Consider the following 21153-nt stretch of genomic DNA (forward strand, 5'->3'; position numbering starts at 1 on the left):
AGGTAGACACTTGAATGCCAAGGTTTAAAGCCATGACCAGCCAAGGTCCCACTGCAAGAGTGTGGCCCATGCCAGCCTTTTTCACCGTCACCTGACCTCTCCCATTACCACCTAACCGCGGCCCTGGTGGGGGTTCAGATTATTTACATCAAACCCTGAGAAGGCAGCAGCAAAGAAAACAAAATAAAGCTAAATTTTATTACTGCCGCTTATCTTTGTTTTGAGTGTTTGAAGTGGAGATGTTGGTAAAGGAGAGATGCTGGAAGCACTTTGAAAGGAAGGCAAGGAAGTGTGTGTATTAACGGGAGTGCCAGATGGGCTGAAGCTGGGTCACTGAGCCCAGGCATTGCAGGAGGTGAGCTGGTGGCAGGAAGGATGGGACTGGCAGACGCAGAGCTCCCTGGAAGCAGTAGCCTCAAGTCCAGGTGAGCTATTTTCACGGCAACAATCTCGAGGAATAGAGAGAATCCCTTCCACTTTATGGATTAGGAAATGGAAGCTCAGAGAGGTTAAGAAACCCACCCAAGGTCACAGCGTGTGCTGGAGGCTGGTGTTTGAACCATCTGACTCCAGTTCTGGACTTCAGCTGACAGTCTCCAGTAAGCATAGACCATGATTGAGCTATATAGTTTCCTCTTCAGAAAGCAGAGGCTGACAACTGTTTCTCCCAGCTGTGCTCGCAAAATACACAGGAAGCTGATGGGACACCTGCTTCTTACTGCTGGACACAAGCCCCATCTCACCTGCAGATCACAATCAACCAGAGACACCTCCGATCCTCCCAGGCACTTGGGGGCCCGAGATCACCTCCTTAAACGACCATTTAGGGCAAAAGTCGTCCATGGCAGAGGCACCCCCGCCCGGCCCTTCTGCCTCCTTGTTCAGAAGCCTTTTACAAAGGCTGGCTCCCTGGAATGGCTTTCTTAGCTCAGTCTGGGGCTGTGAGAAAAATGACTTCCGTTCCCTGCGCGGCAGGAGCCTTGGGTCTTTGCCACAGCCACTGTGACGGGAACATCTCCTCTGCTGTAAAGGCAACCTGAGGAGGACCAGCTGGTACCCACTCATGCCCTTCCACTGGGCATGGGATGGGGGACTGAATGGGAGTCTTCATGGGAGCTGAGGCCTCATTCCTGCCTGGCCCCCCACCCCCATCCTGGGACGTCTCTGTTTCCGGTCTGGAGTGCCACCAGAGGTCCCGACGGCTCCTCTAATAGGAAAGTTACTCTTGGCTTCACTGGAGGGGCCAGAGCAGCTTTCAAGCCTGCTCCCTGAAACACAACAATATCTGGTACCACTCGGCGTCTTGGGGAGAGAATTCATGTCCATAATTAGTTACTGTATATCACCGTTAGTACTCTGCTCAGGATTTACTGGGCAAACACCGTTTAACTGCACAATAACTATAGTCCTTGTTGCTTATTGGGTAATTTACTAAGGCTGGGAGGATGGGGCGGGAGGGACTCTGAATAGGAGGTATTGTAACCCCTTGAATCAAACTTTATGAGTTTGGGTTTGGCAGGGAGGAGGCAGCTGGTAGCCAGCTCTCGTTGCTTTGTTTTGCAGAGTTGGCTGGCAGAGTGCTTCCTTCCCCTTCTTTATTGCAGGAGAGGTCTGGGGACTCAGATTGGGGCTGCCCACGGCTGCCTGGGGCTACAGAAGGCTTCTGGTAGAGAGGGTCTTTGGATGAAGACAAAGAAAACTCAGCAGGAAGCAGCAGCAGGAACTGGGCTTGGTGTCCTAGGGGCTCCATCAAGTCCTTCCATTTATCCCCGCCATCAGGCCTCTTTCTGTATCTGGGCCAGTGGGTGGGTGGGTGGGGTACAGGGAACTGCCCTTGGCTGGCAGCATCGTTCGTGATAAACTGAAACCCTCTCCTCTCTCACAAGTGCCAAGTTGTTGGGGAGAAGCCATTTCTGGATGCCTCCCAGCCTCAATCTGCTTGAGCAAAGTCTGTCTTTGTTTGGCCCTAAACTCCCCTAACCTATTTAGACCACAGAGAAGGGGAAGAGACACAATAATGAAAAACGCAACGTGCAACATTGCCTTACGCAATCTAATAAATTACTCGATACCCGGCTGCCAGCTCAAACTAAGCCCAATATTGCCTGCAGTAATTATTTGGATCAAATGCAGTTTATCTGCTTCATATTTGTGCTTCTGTGCTCAGTGGTAACTTATAAATGTCATTGTGGTGTTTATTCGTTATAATGAAACTTAATGGCATCAGAGACCAGGAGAAGAGCTGGTGGGGCGGCAGGTTTAAAACAATCTCTTCCATTTCTGAAGAAGGGATGAGCCAAGATAACGTGGAACTGCCCTACAGGGAAGAGGTCTGTAGGGATGATAGAGTCTTCATGCTGTGGGATGGATGGAAAGAGCCAGGAGCCTCCTCTGGAGGTGTCCATTAGGAGGTGGAGAAGACTTGGCTGGGTTTAACCCTGGCACTGCCCCCATCTGTCCTTGCTTCATCTTCTGAGGGCATTTAAGGGGGGAAGGTATTCCGTCTTTACACTACTCGATGGCTGGCCAGATAAGAGATGGAGGCTGTCCAGGGTCTTGGGAGGCAACAGCCTTGATGGATGGGGACAGAAATTAGAACCTCAAGGGCAGACTGTACAACCTCTTAAAGGAGATTTGGAAGAAGGCAGTGGGGGGGCAGGTAGAGGGAGCACAAGGCATGAACAGAATAGGGAGGAGCTGGTGGGGTGGAGGAAGCGTGCCCACGGGCTCTGCATAAGTACAGACAAAGATGTGCCATCGGTGTAGAATGAAGGGTCTTGGCTTCATACAACCCTGGACTCTGCTATCGACTAGCTGCATGGCTTTGGGCAAGTGATTTATCTTTCCTGAGTTTTATTTTCTCCTGTGGAAAATGGGAGTTAGGACAGACACTTCTGAGGGTTGTGGTGATGATTATACGAGGTGGTGCGTGTGAAGCGATGGACGCAGCATTTGGCACTCTGTGGCCGTGGCAGTGCCTGGCGCGTGGTGGATGCTCCATGGTGGTCTGCTGAGTGAAGACTTGAATGGGACACTTCCCACCTGTGTGCACGGCAAAGCTGTCTTCCAAACAACAGGGCTTGGACTGGAACCTAGCAGCCAGGCAAGGCTGATCTTATGCCTTTTTACAGGGTGGAAGCAGAGGCCCAGGGTGGTGACAGTCACTTGCCCAAGGCTACCCAGCTGGCGTATGGAGTGGGCACCAGCTCTCCTGCCTCCCAGGACAGGGGTCCCTTGGCCAGTATGTGCTGGACAGCTCCCCATCTGGGTGGAGGCCTGAGCTTTTCCTCCCGGCTGGCTGCCCTGCTCCTCGGGGTCAGTCATGGGCTTCGAGCTGTGCTGACATCCCGGCTGAACGTGGCGGCAGAGGCAGGTGGGGGGTCTCTTTGTCCATTTCCTCTTAATACTACCTTTGGTGTTCACTCATGAAATATTCATCCTGTCCCCTCAGTGAGAAGCTCATACAAGGCTCCCAACGTCATAAGTATGGATGAAAATGATTAGTCATTGTTACCTCTCCCACTAGCCAGTCCCCTCCCGCAGTACATCTCCTGCTTTGGTCTGAGCACAAGTGGGACTGAATTGAGGGTGTTAACCTAGAACATTATAATAGTGCCTTGCGTTTTATGGTTCATCATGCAAAGCACCAGTACAACCATTGTGCGTGTTTTATCACGGCAACAAATTCACGGAGGAAAGAGGGTGAGTTTATCCATTTTGCAGATGAGAAAACATAGGTTAAGAGAGATCAAGGTCAAAATAAAGGTCACATGACTAATCAGGGGCCAAACTTGTTACTGAAAAAACACTAATAATAGTAATAACTATTATTTTTGGACTCCTAACGAAATATTCTATGGGAAACTGAGTGTGTTTGTTTTATGTGAATAAACCATAGCACCATCTTTCATGTAAATAAATAATAGCACCATTTACTTTATGGTTTGTAAAGAGTTTTCATTCCTGTTTTTTTACTGGTCCTCATGAAGTAAAAGTGAAAGTCGCACAGTCCTGTCCGATTTTTTAGATCCCATGGCTCCTCTGTCCATGGACTTTTTCAGGCTAGAATACTGGAGTGGGTTGCCATTTCCTTCTCCAGGGGATATTCCCAACCCAGGGATCAAACCGGGTCTCCTGCGTTACAGGCAGATTCTTTACAAACTGAGCCAGTGGGGAAGCCCAGTGGTCCTCATGAGGCAGGCTTAATTTGTTCTCATTTGACAAAGCTCACAGAACGAGGCAGTGGCAGAGCTGGCCTTAAACCATTATGTCCCAAAGTGGATTCCAAGAAATCCTAGTCCTAAAACATGCTCTATGGAAAATATTTTGTGGTCAAGTAAATTTGGGGAACTCTGAGAACCATATTCCCCTTTGGGGGATTCTCCACACCCTTTGGTCACTTAACAGCTCTGGGAGTTTTTGTAGGAGAGACTTGTTTAGTTAGGGTTCACCCAGCTTCTCTCCACCTTATTTGACCATGCATCCTGTATTTCACAGAACACCTATTAACGTGCGACAGAAATGCTGCTCGAGAGAAGTGTGTCTGTATGATCCCTCTTCGGCCGTATTTTCTGAGGCAATGAGGTTTGGAGCAGGGCTGGGAGGGCCCACTGGAACTGAAGCCTTCCCCCCACCCTTCCATGCCTCTTCTCTTTCCTGTACTGCTAGGACTGTGAGATCCAGAGAATTCACTCAAGGTGGGTATCGGCAGTCCAGCTTACACCTGGGGTGGGATCAGAGGGGCTCCCTGACTGCCTGAGTGGAGGTCCATGGACAGCACAATGTGGGGAGATATGAGAGAGGGCAGTCTATGGCCATGCAGAGAGACCCACATGGATATATATATAGCAGGCTCTTGGTCACGTCTGCCCTTGATGGTGATGGAGCTCCCTGAGGCAGAGTGGGAGGAAGTCCAGGGTTTGGAACTTATGGTTGCTGGGGGGAAGGATGGGGGTAAGGGATGGTTAGGGATTTGGGGATGGAAATGTACACTCTGCTATATTTAAACTGGATAACTAAGGTCCTACAAGACTTCCCTGGTGGCTCAGACGGTAAAGCATCTGCCTACAATGTGGGAGACCTGCGTTTGATCCTTGGGTCGGGAAGATTCTCTGGAGAAGGAAATGGCAACCCACTCCAGTACTTTTGCCTGGAAAATCCCATGGATGGAAGAGCCTGGTAGGCTACAGTCCGTGGGGTCACAAAGAGTTGGATACGACTCAGCGACTTCACCTTACCTTACCTTACCTACTGTAGAGTACAGGGAACTCTGCTCAAAGTTATGCGGCAGCCTGGATGGGACGGGAGTTTGGGGGTGAATGGATACATGTATATGTATGGCTGAGTCCCATCGCTGTCCACCTGAAACTGTCACAACACTGTTTGCTAACTGGCTATTCCTGCTAAGTCACTGTAGTCATGTCCAACTCTTTGAAACCCTGTGGTCTGCAGCCCGCCAGGCTCCTCTGTCCATAGGATTCTCCAGGCAAGAATACCAGAGTAGGTTGTCATGCCCTCCTCCAGAAGATCTTCCTGACCCAGGGATCAAATCCGTGTCTCTTATGTCTTCTGCACTGGCAGGAAGGCTCTTTACTCCAATACAAAATAAAAAGTTAAAAAATAAAAATAAAAAACACAGGGTTTGAACCTTAGCTGTGTGTTTTTGGTGGATGACTTATTCTCTCTGAGCCTCGCTAACTTCATCTTCAAAATGGAGGAAACATCGCCTATCCTGTGACGGCATGAAAACTGAGTGATGTGTGTCCTAGGTGCCTCTCTAGCACCAGAACTTGCAGGCGAGCTCCCTCTCGCCTCTCCCACTCTCCCCAAGTTCCCCCAGTATCCAGAACCAGTATCTCCCACCTCTAAGCTGCAAGAGCATCTCACTGCCCACTCCTCTAGCTCTTCCATCACCCTGCCTTCTGCTAGTTCACTAAAAGCCTGTCTCCCCACTGGACGCAAAACTCCCTGGGGGCTGCAGTCATCTGTACCAATGCACCAATGCCCCGCCTCTCTCTCTCAGGCCAACTCCCAACCGCCAGCATCCACCACCCTTCTCCTGAGGTCTTTCTCTCCATTTGCAAAGGCCACTCGACAGAAGTGCGGGGGAGCAAACACCCCAACCTGAGCAGCCCTCAACCAGTTACTGACCAGACTGCTGTATAGACACCCCGATCTTTGGGTGGCCTGACTGTGAGGCGTGGCTTCTGCAGCACTTCCCAGAGCCTCCCACTGGGATGAGGCTTCCACTGCCCCCCTCTATTTAGGGCCCAATAGTACCCCCAGTGTGAGACACCTTCCCTTTCTCATGTCAACTCCCTACCATCTTTCTAGAGCTTCCTGTACCTCTTGAACGAGTCTGTGCTTAGCATCTGCTTCTGGGGGAATCTGAGCCAAGACAAGGGCATCGTCCATGGATTTTGCATCGCCATGTCCCCCCACCCCACCCCCCACCAGCACCAGGCACACGGTCGGTGCTTGAGAGGTAAGTCTGACTCAGACGCACAGGAGCCGTAAGCACCCCCGCTTGGAGTGCATGTTCTACCTCGGGCTGGCTGAGGGGGGCGCCCGAGGACCCAGGGCAGGAGAGCTGCTCTTTCCATACTTCTGGAAGGCCCCATCCTCTCTGTGCCTGCCCTACCCGACTCCCTGGTCAAACTTTGGTGAGCGCAGAGGACCCGTGGTCCAGCCAGCACCCTTCCTCAACGAGAGAACCGCTTGGTGTCGCGTTTTGAGACCCTTTCCCGAGTAATGGCTGAGAAGTACCTCTCTTGTACTAAGAATAGTGGTTATTCCTGGTGCGTTTGACTCGGAGGCTGGGGGGAGTACCACCTCGCTCTATTTATCCCACAGTCTGTGCGCAGTTACTGAAACTGTCACCGTGTCCTATATTCCACAGGCCATTATGTGTATTTCAAACCATTATATAAATGGACTTGATTTGGTACTTCTGAATGTCATTAAACTCCTCCCATACAAGTAACAACACAGTTACCATAGAAACGAACACATTTGAGGAGGGAAGGCATAGGGAAGAAAGCAGATGGATTGGGGCGGGGGGAACGCACCCACCGATGACTATTTCCAGAACGCAGGGCCGGGCCGTGTGACACGGCCACTCCAAGGAGATGGGGTGAGCGCCTTCAGGTTTTTATTGACTCTCCTTTGATAAAAAGGTCTGGATAATTCGTCTCAGCCTGAACCTGCTCATTCCGGTACACAGCTCTAAAACTTTATGGCACCGCAGGCCATTAAGCACTCTCATTTATTCAGACTCTCCCACCCTGGGGAGGGAAGTAGAGGCGGGGGTCTTGGCATTCAGTGATGAAATCTTTGAGGCTGGCTGAGGCTGGCTGGATGGGGAAGGAGAGGCAGACAGATGAAAGGAGAGCTTGCCTGGGCAGAGCTGACACAGCGTGAGACCCTGGGATTTTGGCCAGTGGCTGCTAACTGTCACCCGGTTAATTGTCCTCAGTATAGTTAGAATGACAAAATTGTGGACTCGGGGTTGAAGGGGTGTTTTCTATTTGAAACTCCTTTATAAGAGCCTAGCTGAGGGGGTACCCGTGGCCTTGGTAGGTAGTGAGTTTCCTGTCTTTGGAGGGATTCAAGTATAGGTTGCAATGGCCTCTGATGATAAACTTTGCTCCCAGGGCTCAGCTCAGATTATCACTGTCTGCAGGAGGCTCTCTTGGCCCTGCTCACTTGGCCTGCAGTTGGCCGGATTCCTCTTCTCTGTTCCCAAGGCTCTGCACACACTTAGTTGCAGCCAGTATGACACCGTGCTGATTGCTGTGCTGTCCTTTGGGGCAGGGACTATGTCTTTACTTGCCAAGGCCCAGGCACAGTGTTGCGCACAGTCAATCAGTTGGTGAGCGAATGAGCGCACAGCAATACAATAGTCACAAGTATTTACACACATTGGTACTTGGTGGGGATATTGAGCCATCAGGAGAGAGTGTGGACTAGATAACCTTGGGTCCCTTCTGGCCTCAAGAGTCTTTGACGGTATGGTTCTAAACCTGCTCTGATTATGCCTAAATTTCAGTATCTCCCAAGCCACAGTGCTTAACCCTTAAGCATACTAACCACAAGGCTGAAAAGAAAAAACAAAACCAAACAACCACAAAATCACCTTGACATGAAATATGTCTAAGCTCCCCCAGTGGAAGACAAAGTTCCTGAAGTCAGAAGCTGTGTCCAGCCCCTGGAGCTCCTGTGCCCAACACAGAACTGGGCTTACAGGGGTGTGCTTCATGTTTGTATCAGAGGACCTACTTCCTTTCCTTTTCTCCAGAGGTTCTTGCTTCTTGTCTCTTTCAAAACACTGCCCCAAACCCATTTTTACCAGGCGGAGCTCCCGGTTGGACCCGTTTAATCAGTCATGCCCACACTTCAAGGACTGAGCACAGTGAGAAGGGGAAGTGGCTGGACTGAGGCTCAGAAGTCTGGCTTCAATCCTTTGCTGTGTTGCTCGCCCAGTTACACTGCTCTGGGCAAGCCCATCACTTTCATGCGTCTCAGCTTCCCCTTCTCCAGGTGATTTCTGATGCTTCTTCTAGGAGTCTGTGATTGTCCAGCCGCCTGGTACCAGCAGCTTGGGAGCCACTGCCCAGGGGCAGAGAAGATCATCATGCTCACTCTTTTCTCAATGTCTACTGTGTGCAAACAGGATGCCAGGCTCCTGGGAGGTAATGGAGGCCTAGCAGAACTTAAAGACTGAGAGTGGAAATAGTTCAGTTCAGTTCAGTTCAGTTCAGTCGCTCAGTCATGTCCGACTCTTTGCGACCCCATGAATCGCAGCACACCAGGCCTCCCTGTCCATCACCAACTCCTGGAGTTCACTCAGATTCACGTGCATCAAGTCAGTGATGCCATCCAGCCATCTCATGCTCTGTCATCCCCTTCTCCTCCTGCCCCCAATCCCTCCCAGCATCAAAGTCTTCCAATGAGTCAACTCTTCGCATGAGGTGGCCAAAGTACTGGAGTTTCAGCTTTAGCATCATTCCTTCCAAAGAAATCCCAGGGCTGATCTCCTTCAGAATGGACTGGTTGGATCTCCTTGCAGTCCAAGGGACTCTCAAGAGTCTTCTCCAACACCACAGTTCAAAAGCATCCATACATGACTACTGGAAAAACCATAGCCTTGACTAGATGGACTTTAGTCGGCAAAGTAATGTCTTTGCTTTTGAATATGCTATCTAGGTTGCTCATAACTTTTCTTCCAAGGAGTAAGCGTCTTTTAATTTCATGGCTGCAATCACCATCTGCAGTGATTTTGGAGCCCCCCAAAATAAAGTCTGACACTGTTTCCACTGTTCCCCATCTATTTCCCATGAAGTGATGGGACCGGATGCCATGATCTTCGTTTTCTGAATGTTGAGCTTTAAACCAACTTTTTCACTCTCCTCTTTCACTTTTTTTTTTTTACTTTATTAAAATACTGAGTTTATTTCACATGTATATTTGTCTCCCCACCATTTCCTCTTTCACTTTCATCAAGAGGCTTTTTAGTTCCTCTTCACTTTCTGCCATAAGGGTGGTGTCATCTGCATATCTGAGGTGACTGATATTTCTCCCGGCAATTTTGATTCCAGCTTGTGTTTCTTCCAGTCCAGCGTTTCTCATGATGTACTCTGCATAGAAGTTAAATAAGCAGGGTGACAATATACAGCCTTGACGTACTCCTTTTCCTATTTGGAACCAGTCTGTTGTTCCATGTCCAGTTCTAACTGTTGCTTCCTGACCTGCATATAGATTTCTCAAGAGGCAGGTCAGGTGGTCTGGTATTCCCATCTCTTTCAGAATTTTCCACAGTTTATTGTGATCCACACAGTCAAAGGCTTTGGCATAGTCAATAAAGCAGAAATAGATGTTTTTCTGGAACTCTCTTGCTTTTTCCATGATCCAGCGGATGTTGGCAATTTGATCTCTGGTTCCTCTGCCTTTCCTAAAACCAGCTTGAACATCAGGAAGTTCACAGTTCACGTATTGCTGAAGCCTGGCTTGGAGAATTTTGAGCATTACTTTACTAACATGTGAGATGAGTGCAATTGTGTGGTAGTTTGAGCATTCTTTGGCATTGCTTTTCTTTGGGATTGGAATGAAAACTGACCTTTTCCAGTCCTGTGGCCACTGCTGAGTTTTCCAAATTTGCTGGCATATTGAGTGCAGCACTTTCACAGCATCATCTTTCAGGATTTGAAATAGCTCAACTGGAATTCTATCACCTCCACTAGCTTTGTTTGTAGTGATGCTTTCTAAGGCCCACTTGACTTCACATTCCAAGATGTCTGGCTCTAGCTGAGTGATCACACCATCGTGATTATCCAGGTCATGACAATCTTTTTTGTACAGTTCTTCTATGTATTCTTGCCACCTCTTCTTAATACCTTCTGCTTCTGTTAGGTCCATACCATTTCTGTCCTTTATCGAGCCCATCTTTGCATGAAATGTTCCCTGGGTATCTCTAATTTTCTTGAAGAGATCTCTAGTCTTTCCCATTCTGTTGTTTTCCTCTATTTCTTTGCATTGATCGCTGAAGAAGGCTTTCTTATCTCTTCTTGCTATTCTTTGGAACTCTGCATTCATATGCTTATATCTTTCATTTTCTCCTTTGCTTTTCGCCTCCCTTCTTTTCACAGCTATTTGTAAGGCCTCCCCAGACAGCCATTTTGCTTTTTTGCATTTCTTTTCCATGGGGATGGTCTTGATCCCTGTCTCTTGTACAAGGTCATGAACCTCATTCCATAGTTCATCAGGCACTCTATCTATCGGATCTAGGCCCTTAAATCTACTTCTCACTTCCACTGTATAATCATAAGGGATTTGATTTAGGTCATACCTGAATGGTCTAGTGGTTTTCCCTACTTTCTTCAATTTGAGTCTGAATTTGGTAATAAGGAGTTCATGATCAGAGCCACAGTCAGCTCCTGGTCTTGTTTTTGTTGACTGTATAGAGCTTCTCCATCTTTGGCTGCAAAGAATATAATCAGTCTGATTTCGGTGTTGACCATCTGGTGATGTCCATAGGTCTGAGCTAAATAACTGCTAACTGAACTTCTGGGTACAGACTCAGCTAAGCCCTTGGAAGGAAAGGAATATAACAGCATGGAACACAGGAAGTTGGTCTAGACTAGGGAGGGGTGGGTCTGAGGAAGCTTCACTGCAGAAGCAATATTTCAGCTGAGATCTGAAAGATGAGCAGGAGCCGCTATGGGAAGGGTCTGGGGATGGGGTGTGGGCACGTGTGGTCCGTATCCCAAGAGGAGGGACCAGTATAGACAAAGGCTCTATGGCAGACGGGAGCATGCCCTGTTGGAGGAGCAGAAAGAAGGCTGATGTGACGAGTTTTACAGAGCGTTACGGGGGCAAAATGGAGCCAAAAAGGTCAGTAGGAACCAGATCCTATAGGGTCTTATAAAACATGCTGAGGATTCGGGTATTTTTCCTAATGGTGATAGAAAGCCACCGGAATATTTTCCAGAGCAATGCGCCATTTTCAGATTTGCATTTTGAAATACTGCTCTGGCTGAAGTGTGAAAAATGAACTGGGAGGGAACGGGCTGGGCTTGATGGACCCAAGAAGCCAGTTAGGAGAGTGAATAGGCAGCCCAGGTCGGGGAGGGTGGTGATGGGTGAGGGCAGTGGCTGTCAGATGGACAGAGGTGGATGGGTTCGAGAGATATTCAGGAGGCAACATTTCTAGGTCTCGGTGAGAACTGGAGAGAGCAGCGAGCGAAAAGAAGTCCGAGAAGGAGCTTGGCAGGGTCTGTGGTCGAGGTGGCCCCCAGCTTGCTTTAGCCAAGCAGGTCTCCTGGTAGGAATGGTGGCTGGAGGAACAGGCCTAGGAAAAAGCTCTGAAATCCACCATCAGATCGAGGCAGGAGAATGAAAATGGATGACCCATGTTCCAAGGCGCCGAGCAAATTAAATAACAATCATAAAGCACCCTGGAAATCTGAGTTTTGCCATAAATAATAAACAGGGACGTTATACAAATAATCGGCTTTGCAGCCCAGTAGAAGAAAACACATCAGTAAGAAAAATGAAATAAGAAAAAATGCACCCCCAAAGCCCCAACTAACAAAATGACAGTATTAGCCAGCACCCCGGGGGCTCTGGCAGGCAGTGAAGAGACTGTCTCAGGAAAATGACTGTGGGCCCTGGCGCTAGAAGTAAAGAACTTGCCTGTCAGCGTAGAAGATATGAGACGTGAGATTGATCCCTGGGTCGGGAAGATCCCTGGGAGGAAGGCATGGCAACCCACTCCAGTTTCTTGCCTAGAGAATCCCCATGGACAGAGGAGGCTGGAGGGCTACAGTCCATGAGGTCACAGGAGTCAGACACGACTTAGTGACTAAACCACGATCGCAGGGAGGATGAAAGCAGCTGGGAGGCACACCTGCTTCCCATAACTGAGTGAGAAGCAGAGGTGCCTGTGCTTCTGAAGGTCCCGGACTCTGCCCCCTGCCACGTACGCAGCCCGGACAGATGGGAGCCTCACGGGCAGGTCTACCTCGGTCTCAAAGGGACACCCGGGCAGGGAGGCCAGGGCTCCACTGCCTCAAACATCCTTTTCCTCATCCCCCTCCCTTCCCCCTCATTTCCCACTGCTAGTCTACCGCTCGGTAGCCTTTACTGGTTCTGTAGAAAGAAAGGGTCTTCCCTGGCCTGTGTCCCTCTCTCCGCCTTTCCTGACTTTCTCCCACATCAGGCTGACAGTCTACTATGTTCTGCCCCACGTTCTCCCAGCCCTTCCACTTTCTCTGTATTTTCAAGCTAAAGCCTTAGGTGTGTCCCCTCTGATTGTGGCCTCAGCCCCCTCTTTCTGCATTCTAAGAGCACTGGACTGGACGTCAGCAGACCTGGGTTGTGGTCCTGCCTCCTCCAGCAACTTCCTACCGACCCTGGGCCTCCCTGGGTGAGTGGGCTGCACTGTAGTTCCTGGGGTCGTTCAAGGTTCTAACACAGAGGACTGGGCTTTCTGAGAGGCAGGCAGGGCCCCTCATCTGACATCATGGGAGAGCCTCCTATTCTGCCCGTGCATAGGATCCACCCTGGGCGAGCAATGTGCATGGAGCTGGAGAGTGGTTCTGGGCTCTCCAGGAGAAGTGGGTCATGGGGGAAGGATAGGAAGAGGAAAGGGAATGGTGTGTGTGTATGTGTGTGTGTGTGTGTGTGTGTGTGTGTGTGAGTGATGTGAGAGCAATTTCCCCTGCAGCCCTGACGGGAAATACCTGCCTAGCGATGCCCTAGATGAGAAGATGGTCCATCAGCAGGAGGGGTGAGGAAGGAGGACAGGTGGCTGCAAGACAGACACATCCCTGGCAGCCTCACCTCCTAGCCCTTTTCTCCGCTGATCTGTGTGGATCCTGGCCTCCCAAGAGTGACTGTAGTGCTGGCTTTGGAGGAGAGGCAGAGAGGTAAGTCATAGGGAATTGCTGGGGACGTGAAGACTGGTGCTCTGTGTCAGCGTGTTCTGTCTACCGAGCTCCTTCTCCAGATTCCCCTTACACCTGTGGGTAGCTTTCTGGATTCTTCCATCGTCACTCATGGCACTAATTGTTTTTGTTGTTTAGTTGCTCAGTTGTGTCTGACTCTTTGCGATTCCATGGACTGTAGCCTGCCAGGCTCCTCTGTCCATGCAATCTCCCAGACAAGAATACCGGAATAGGTTGCCATTCGCTTCTACACGGGATTTTCCTGACCCAAGGATCAAACTTGTGTCTCCTGCATTGGCAGGTGGATTCTTTACCACTGAGCCACCTGGGAAGCCCACAGACTAATTACTTAATTTCAAAATGGTTAGTCTCTATGTGTGAGACACTGGGCTAAGGTCCAGGGACTGGCAAGGAAAGCAGGATCCTTGCCTTTCTGAAGCTAACTCTTAGTGGGACAGTGTAATAAATAATCATCAATTAGGGTAAGTACCATCAAGTAAATAGGCTGGTTGTCACACTGGAGCTCAATGGTGGGGGAAGAAGGGAATCTCACTTAGGTAAGATGGCCCGGCAGGGTCTCTGTGGAGGTGACAGGAACCCTGAGATGCGGCTGTGTGTTTTTTATCTGGAGCTCGAGAGGGCAGGGACTACAGCTTATTTACTCTTTTCTCCCTTGGCCACACTGCCTGACATGTGGGATCTTAGTTCTCAGACCAGGGACTGAAGCCATCCCTCCTGCAGTGGAAGCACAGAGTCTTAACCACTGGACCGCCAGGGAAATCTTGTCTTCTTTACTTTTGCAGCTCCAGAGCTTAGAACAGTGGCTGGCACTTATTATGAAAAATTGGTATTATTTTTATGGTGCGTGTTCATTGACTATTTGATGAATAAATAAATGATCTCCTTCCAGCAGTTCCTACTTAAAGCACCATGTACTTAATCACATGAAGACAATTATGTCAAACAAACGTGACAGGCTTATGCCTAGTCTGTCTTTATTTGCTTCTTTCTTGTCAGCCTTTCATTGATTTTTGTCCATATTTCCACTTGATGCCTCAGATGTGTTGAGTACAAACAGGAAAGAACACACACAGACACACACACAGAGACATACACACACACACAGACACACACATTTTACCGATCACTTCCATTCCTGCAAATGCTGCAGATTCTACCCGAGAAGCTATTACGTGCTCCCAAATAGAGCAAACCTCTCATTAACTATCACATGCCTCCTTAAACGATCTTTGAATAGTGTTTTCTCTTTTATTGCTTTGTGTAGTTTAACGGCACCAATGGCGATTACTCCAGCTTATGATAAACCCCAGATCTATAAAGCTCCTATTCATTCATTATTTTTCTCTTGCTCCTTCTCAAGATGTTATTTTTTGGGGGGAATTTAGCAAGGAGGGAGAGTGGAGGGAAAAGAAAATAAAAAGATACAAAAATTAACAAGGAAACAAATGAAATAGGGGACCACTTCTTCCTGGGTGACAGACACTCTATTAGATACTGTTAAACAGAACAAATATGCCTCAATGCAGCACAAATAGGTCTTGCATATTTATTCTAAATGGAAAATATAATGATCATCATCTTATCTTTAATAGAAGCAGCAGCTAATTGTCCCAATATCTCACTAATTTCAACATTTGGGAGAAAAAAATTATAATTTTTTAAAACTAATTTACCAAGTGTTCAATTTATAGCAAGGTGTGTAGGGCAGTGTGGACAGAGATGTCTGCTTCTTGATCTATGTCATAGCTGCTATTCCAGTTCAATTATTAATATGTGGAAGTAATAATCATTTTGAGTATTGGTACAAGATAATTATAAACCATAAAACAGCTCCCCATGCTTGCTATGCTTCTTTGTTATGTGCAGACGTGTTGGGGTTTGAGCATGTGAGCTTTTGAAAAAGGAAAAAAAAATGTGTAATATGGCACTTGGGGTAGCTAGACTGGCTGGAGTGGGAGCAGAGAGACATCTGCCTCCTTTCCAGACCCCTCCCTCTTCCCCTTCTCATGCCTCTCACCCCTCCAGGGCCAAAGCCCACCCACCTCCAGCATCTCCCCTTCGGCCCCACAGACTCACCCACCTCCTATCCTGTCTCCTCTTCATTAGCTGAGATTTGTAACTCCCCATACAGGGTGGTTTAACTTGCTTGCCACCCCCTCATCTCCTTGTTTACCTAGAAGCAGCAGCAGCTACTGTGTGTGGGCATGAATGTGCGCTGGGGCATTTGGGAGAGCCAAGAACCACAGGCAGTGAGGAAGGCAGAGATGGGGGGCAAGCTGCTCTGCTGCTTCCTGGCCATTGCTGATGCCTCTGTTGCCTCCTGCTTGATTCTCAGTTCATCTTTACTAGGGGGAGGGTAGGCAATGGCAACCCACTCCAGTACTCTTGCCTGGAAAATCCTGTGGATGGAGGAGCTTGGTAGGCTTCAGTCCATGGGGTCACGAAGAGTCAGACACGACTGAGCGACTTCACTTTTACTTCTCATTTTCATGCCTTGGAGAAGGAAATGGCAACCCACTCCAGTGTTCTTGCCTGGAGAATCCCAGGGACAGCAGAGCCTGGTGGGCTGCCGTCTATGGGGTCACACAGAGTCGGACACGACTGACGCGACTTAGCAGCAGGGGGAGGGTATAGATTGGGCTAAAGCACCTAGAATTGCTCATTCCCAGCCAAGTGGATCACAATCCTTTGAAAGGAATAACCCATTTTTTGTGGCTTGTGTGTGTTTGAAAAGAGGCCCAAAGAGAAGGGGCATTGTTTTGGCATCTTGCTTTTTTAACAAGAAAAACCTATTTAAAATGCCATCTGGGAGATAGTGAAAGACAGAGGAGCTTGGAGTGCTACAGTCCATGGGGTCACATAGAATCAGACACACCCGAGTGACTGAACAGCAAAAATGATTTCCCTGATGATCTAGTGGCTAAGAATCCATCTTCCAATGCAGGGGACATGGACTCCATACTTGTTTGGGGAACTAAGATCCCACATGGACACTAGGGAAGCCCACTGGCCTCAACGAGAGATCCCACATGTGTCAACAAAGGTACCGTGTGCCGAAGCCAAGACCCGACCCAGCCAAACTAAAGACATAAAGACCTGTTAAAATGCCATCTTGTGACCAGTGCAAGGTTGATGCATGAAGCAGGGCACTCAAAGCCGGTGCTCTGGGACAACCCAGAGGGATGGGGTGGGGAGGGGGGTGGGTGGGGGTTCAGGATGGTGAGACACATGTACATCCATGGCTGATTCATGTCGATGTATGGCAAAAACCACCACAATATGATAAAGCAATTATCCTCCAATTAAAATAAACACATTAATTTAAAAAATGCTGTCTTAGCTTAGTTGTTGCACAAGGTAAGGGTAACCATTCTTAGAAGTAATCAGATCCTAGTCTTGCTCCCAAGTCCTCTTCTAATCCCCTAACTTTCTTCCCCTCTTCTTTACTTGAACAACATCTAAGGAGCTATTAAGGGTGCATTTGTTTTTCTTACCATTTTCCTAAGCTCTGGTTCAGGGTATTACCATTGTACCTTTCTTTACGGAAAATGTATTTAAACTTCTTTTTTAAGAAGACAGGCTTCCCAGGTGGGGCTAGTGGTAAAGGACCCACCTGCCAATGCAGGAGACATAAGACATATGGGTTTGATCCCTGGGTTGGGAAAATCCCCTGGAGGAGGGCATGGCAACCCACTCCAGTATTTTTGCCTGGAGAATCCCATGGACAGAGGAGCCTGGCTGGCTACAGTCCACGGGGTCCCACAGAATCAGACACTACTGAAGAGGCTTAGCGTGCACACACACACGCACATAAGAAGAGACACCAGAGCATTCTCTCTCTCTCTGCCATGGGATGACTCAGTGAGAAGGCTGCTGTTTGCACACCACAAAGAGAGCTCTCACCAGAACCGGACCATGCTGGCACTTTTCTTGGATTTCCAGTCTCTAGAACTGTGAGAATATAAATTTCTGTGTTTCAGCCACTCAGTCTGTGGGATTTTGTTATAGCAGCCCGAGCCACTTACGAAAAGCGGGAGGAGCCGAATCACGTTCATCATCCTTTGTGATATGATTCTTTACAGGCCCTAAGATCTGGAGTCAGTATCCCTCTACTGGGGTCAGACACTTGGAACCTGAGCTTTCATATCCACCCCAGCTCCTGACTTTTTTGGCTCCCCCATTCCCTGGGAGCCTCATTTCAGCTTCTCTAATGAGCATTGCCAGCAAGCGAATGTGTCTATTCAGCACCATGGACAGAGCCGTGCTGTCAGTTCCCACAAATTAGAAGTTACTGGCTCGCAATCTCAAGAAGGTGGTGGTGGGAAGGGAGGGCTGGGCTGAGAGGAAAGTCCGGAAGGAAGACTGACTGGCAGGATGCAGAAAATGCAGCCTCAGTCCTGGCTGTGCTCAGCCATGGGGCTCCTACAAATAAGAAGTAGCTTCTCGATGCTGTTGCCTTCTTATACAGGCAGGCAGTGAAACCGGGGAGGTGATACTCTTTGTATTTAATTGCACTGACCCAACTGTTGTCGAACTGTAACCATGATGGGTCCCGGCAACAAAGCTCTAGCTGGTAAGGCATTAGGTCTAGGGAGCATGTGGGAGTGTGGTGTCGTGCTCTAGAGGCTTGGAGGAGAGCCAGCTGAGGAGCTTGGGAAGAGGGTGCTGGAGCTATACTGTGGTCTAGGTTTGGGGCTAGAGATGGTACAGGTGTGCTGTCTTTTCTATGCCTGGAATGGGAATGAGGCTACAAGGGACGCTGGGCCGTGGGAAGGGAGGGGCCTGGCTCACGGCAGTCTGGGCTAGTGAGAAGCCAGGGCTTCATTTGCCTGACTTTAATGAATAAATGGCATCCCCAGCCATTGTTTATCTACTTTTGAATCCTGACAAACAATCTGTGGCATCTGATGGAGAGGGTTATTAGCTGCACGAAGACAGATGGCTGGGGATGAGGGGATTGGCTCTTTATTACAGCGGGCCCAGAAGTGGTAGCACCGCTCTCACGTCCCAGCCTCCACAGCAACACCAATAGCTTCTCTACCCCGCCACCTCCCGCCTTCAGTGGCCCAGTCAAGCATCCAAAGAAAGACCCAGTGCCAGAGGAAGACAGAATGGCCTATGAGTAAGAGGGAGAGGCAGGGCTGCAGGAGTTGGAAAAGAGGGCAGGTTTCTGAGTGGAAGTCCTTTGAGAATAAAGAGCTCTGCCTTATTCTTCTTTAGTATCCTCCCAAGTGCCCTGTGAGGCGCCGTTAATTCAATTAGCATTCAAGAAATATGAATGTTAAGGAGAAAGTCCGTTAGGTCTGGATTAGAAAAGATAATAGAAGCAGATTCAGTTGGGCCAGGTGGGTAGGTGAGGGACAAAGGGAAGGGAAGAGACAGGAAGAGAAGGAGGGGACCTAACGGGAGGAAGGAAGAGAGTGTAGGGAAAAAATGCTCATAAATCAGCACACAATGTTTCTTCCCTACATCGGCTTCATGGAAATCAGCCTCATCGTCTGCTGTCCTTTCTGAGAAGCCCCAGGCCCTTTCTCCTGTTGCCACAGCCGTAGGCAGAGCTTCCTCCCTCCCCATTGCCCCTGAGAAGGCAGGTTCCCACTGACCTTCATTCATTCTCCGGAACTTGTCCTTGGCCATGTAGCCCAGTACCAGACAGCATCCTCTTTTCTGGAGGCCCAGCTCTGGAAGAAAAGCAGAAATGGGTGAGCTTGGAATGGGTCAGGGGTCAGTGAAGGTCCTTTTGCAAGAGATGTGAAGCTTGTTGCTCTTATAAAAGGGCTACTTATTCAACAAACATTTAGAAAGCACTTGGTCCAGGCATGATTTTTTCAAAACTTTCATCAGGTTTATTTCTAGGATTTTCATAATTTTAAGGTGTCGCGAATATGATTTGTGTTTATTTATTTATCAGTGTATAGTTACTTTACAATGTTCTGTTAGTTCTGCTGTATAGCAAAGTAAATCAGCTATACATATACATGTATCCCCCCCCCTTTTTTCTTTTTTTTGGATTTCCTTCCCATTTAGGTCACCACGGAGCACAAGCAGAATTCTCTGTCCTGTACAGGTGGTTCTCATTAGTTGTCTACTTTATATAGTCCAGGCATAACTTGAGGCCGATAATTTGCTTATTTGATCTTTGCAACAACTCTATGAGGTACCACTATGATATACTCTATGATATACTACTGTTATCCCCATTTTTATATTATATCCTCATTTATGAGCATGTTAGGTAGGTGGTCTTAGATGAAAGAGCTGGTAGGTGGCAGAACCAAGAGTTTGAACAGAGGCAGCCTGACTGCAGAATCCAAAGTCATAACCTTTACTCTCTAGGTTAATGAGTCCCCAGGCTTGAAAGGGGTATGCCCAGATTACATCGGGACTGTGGTGAAGCCAGAGAAGAGGCAGAGTCCAGCCAGTGGTGTCCAGGATGGAACAGCACAACCAGACACACTGGAGAATTTAGGGGAAGACACAGGGGCCAAGGGGCTTCCCAGGTGGTGCTAGTGGTAAAGAACATGCCTGCCAAAGCGGGAGACGTAAGAGAGGCAGGTTCAATCCCTGGGTCGGGAAGATCCGCTGGAGGAGGGCATGGCAACGCACTCCGGTATTCTTGCCTGGAGAATCCCATGGACGGAGGAGCCTGGTGGGCCACAGTTCAGGGCATCACAAAGCGCTGGACATGACTGAAGTGGCTTACTATACGTAGTACACAGGAGTCAAGGTGTAGGTAGAAAGAGTCTCCTTTTGGGAGAGAGTGAATGTCTGGGGCTGAGGATCCCTGTTCATCCTTACATTCAGGCACAATTCATTGTCATCAGACACTTATGAGCGTAGACTCAGCGTGGAGCACAGGGGTGGGGATGGCTAAGAAACATAAGACATAGACTCGGGTCCCACAAAACAACAAATTAGAGCAATGATTCCAGGTAGCAAATGCAAGAGACCAATTTTCCCTCATGACGATATTCTGAAAATCAGTGTCCATTGTATATAAGCCCTGGACAGGAGTACCTTGGTTAACCAGGCAAGATTTCCTCTCCGGTATCTATCCTTTGCCCTAAAGGTGGTGCAGTGGTAAAGAATATGCCTGTCTATTCAGGAGACTCAAGAGACATGGGTTCGATCCCTGGATCCAGAAGATCCCCTGAAGTAGGAAACAGCAGCCCACTCAGGTATTCTTGCCTAGGGAATCCCATGGACAGAGGAGCCTGGCGGGCTACATTCCATGGGGCTGCAAAGAGTCAGACATGACCGAGTGACTGAGTGCGCACACACATCTGTCCTTTACTCCTGATTTGTCATTAGCAATTGTGGCTTCTGAAACAGGTTTCTCTTTGGATTCCCCACAGCACTGCGTGAGGGAGGCAGATCGGTTATTACTATTCACACTTGGCAGATGAGAACACTGAAGCTCAAAAATGTTAAATGACTTCCCATGATTATTGTAGCCTCCCCCTCTTCTTTGCTTTGAAATCATACAGATGTGGCAGCCACCATGAGCTGGGAAAATGGGTAAGGGGTATGATTTCCAGAGGCCGAGATGGGACTGCAACTCCTCCCAGGCTTTGTCAGCTTCCCAGGTGCCTGGCTACTCCCTCCATCAGTTTCTTAGAGAAGGAGTTTGCCATGGAGGGATACGTCACAGCATCTTCCCTGACGCTTGGTGATACTCTGAGCCCTGGCT

At 48.7% G+C, this 21153-nt stretch overlaps 1 protein-coding gene across 2 annotated transcripts in view; it reads right to left on the bottom strand.

Annotated features, from left to right (window-relative positions):
* The window catches only part of KIRREL3 (kirre like nephrin family adhesion molecule 3), a 609236-nt gene that overhangs the window by 114972 nt on the left and 473111 nt on the right, over positions 1-21153 (bottom strand). For both annotated transcript variants that reach the window (XM_040255847.1, XM_040255846.1), the window contains exon 2: positions 19067-19144. In XM_040255847.1, the coding sequence (XP_040111781.1) occupies positions 19067-19144 (78 nt within the window). The remainder of the gene's footprint in view (positions 1-19066; positions 19145-21153) is intronic.

This window comes from Oryx dammah, unplaced genomic scaffold (assembly GCF_014754425.2).
Source record: "Oryx dammah isolate SB20612 unplaced genomic scaffold, SCBI_Odam_1.1 HiC_scaffold_15, whole genome shotgun sequence".
NCBI lineage: Eukaryota > Metazoa > Chordata > Mammalia > Artiodactyla > Bovidae > Oryx > Oryx dammah.